Source organism: Morus notabilis, unplaced genomic scaffold (assembly GCF_000414095.1).
Source record: "Morus notabilis unplaced genomic scaffold, ASM41409v2 Scaffold345, whole genome shotgun sequence".
In the NCBI taxonomy this organism is placed as follows: domain Eukaryota; kingdom Viridiplantae; phylum Streptophyta; class Magnoliopsida; order Rosales; family Moraceae; genus Morus; species Morus notabilis.
The window spans coordinates 171,484-173,067 of NW_010356869.1; the positions used below are offsets into that span (position 1 = coordinate 171,484).

The 1,584-nt window shown below is 36.7% G+C and overlaps 1 protein-coding gene across 2 annotated transcripts in view; it reads left to right on the forward strand.

The window, feature by feature from the left end:
- The window catches only part of LOC112090834 (peptidyl-prolyl cis-trans isomerase CYP63), a 5,532-nt gene continuing 3,948 nt past the window's right edge, over positions 1 to 1,584 (forward strand). Inside the window, exons 1-3 of one of the 2 annotated variants that reach the window (XM_024163089.1) lie at positions 1 to 153; positions 1,194 to 1,279; positions 1,474 to 1,528. In XM_024163089.1, the coding sequence (XP_024018857.1) occupies positions 1,202 to 1,279; positions 1,474 to 1,528 (133 nt within the window). In that variant the 5' untranslated portion in view covers positions 1 to 153; positions 1,194 to 1,201. The remainder of the gene's footprint in view (positions 154 to 1,193; positions 1,280 to 1,473; positions 1,529 to 1,584) is intronic. The other variant, XM_024163091.1, reaches the window with a different exon arrangement.

A 1,584-nucleotide genomic window follows, 5' to 3' on the forward strand; every position in this document is an offset into this window, starting at 1 on the left:
ACTTGTGTGAAAAGAAAAAAATTAGCGAGAGCCAGCCCTCTTAAGTCTCAAGTTCTTATTCACGGTTGCCACTCCTGCTTTTCGCTGCCACTATTTCCGTCTCTGAGTTCTGATCTGAGCTCACTCAGTCCGTGTCACGCTCAACCAACCAAGGTGCTCCTCTACTCTCCATTTAATCCCAAATTTCGTTCCTTTTCGTCCACTTCTTTTCGCTTTCCATTTCCACGATTTTCGATCTCAGTTTCTCTCTCTAATTTCCTACTTTCTATGTTCTTTTTTTCATGAAATTGATGTTTTCAGTAGGGACAAATTTTAGCGACCCGATTTTCTGGTCGAGCGAGACGTTAGGGCTTATGATTCTGTGGGTTCGGGTATCGACCGAGTCACTAGGGTTTAGGGTTTTGTGAAATTGGGTAAATCCCGTAAAAAGTGCTCAATCACTCTGTGAGATACTAAAGATGTGATTGGAGTAGAGTTTTAAGTTATCAATGTTGATCCTAACTTGGGCAGTTAGAGTTTAGAGTTAAATTATGTTTTTTTTTTTTTTTTTTTTTTTTTTTTTTTGTGGAAGTACGTCTTGGATCAAGAAGAAAAGAAAAGAAAAAGAAAAATTGTGAAGTTGTTGTTGTCGAGGAAAAAAGTTTTGATTTTGTAGCTTTTGGAGGTAGCTCCGATTGCAAATTTGAGTTTGGTTAGCAGAGTAGGGGCTTTTCTGTGTAATCAGTAACTGAAAACTACCTTTTGTCAATCATTTTGATCTAACATGTGTTTTTAGGTTTATTTTTAAGGCATTTGAGTCTCCAAAAAAAACCTCGACCGGTGAACCCTACTTTTAACCTTGGATTAATTTTTCAACAGTCAGATTTGCAGCCGGAGCAGTTTTATGTGCTACGCTGTAAATTTTTAATACGGACTTACACAGATTTGACCATTGACAAATTAATCCAACGGTTAAAATGGGGTTCCACTGGTGGGTTTTTTTTAGGGATTCTACCATAAAAGTTGCCTTTTTTTAATATGTTTTGGTATTTCATGATAGATGGTGCACTCAAGCATTTAATTCAGCTCTACTTCTTATGTTATTTTTTCTTTAAAAGCAAACAATTTGCAGAATTACTGTTACGCCTTGTAGTTTCTCAGTTTGCTCTGGACAGGATGATGTGCTTATATTCTTTTTACTGACGTTTTTTTAGGAGTAGCTATGAGCAAGAAGAAAAACCTGTGTGTATTCCTAGATGTTTCGATCAATGGGGATCCCGCAGAAAGAATCGTCATCGAGGTGAAATACGAACAAGTGGCTTCTCTAGTTTATTTGAGCTTTTGTTATTCTGTTGTTTTGTAGTATGATACTTTTAAGTGGCTTCTCCAGTTTATTTGAGCTTTTGTTATTCTGTTGTTTTGTAGTATGATACTTTAAGTTTGCATTTTATTTTGAGGACGCAGATAAAATATTTTCTCTTTTGAAATGTACAGCTTTTTGCAGATGTGGTACCCAGGACAGCAGAAAATTTCCGGGCACTTTGCACGGGTACTTCAGCTTCTTCTTCTTCTCTCTCTTTTTATCTTTCTTCTTTGTGTGTGTGT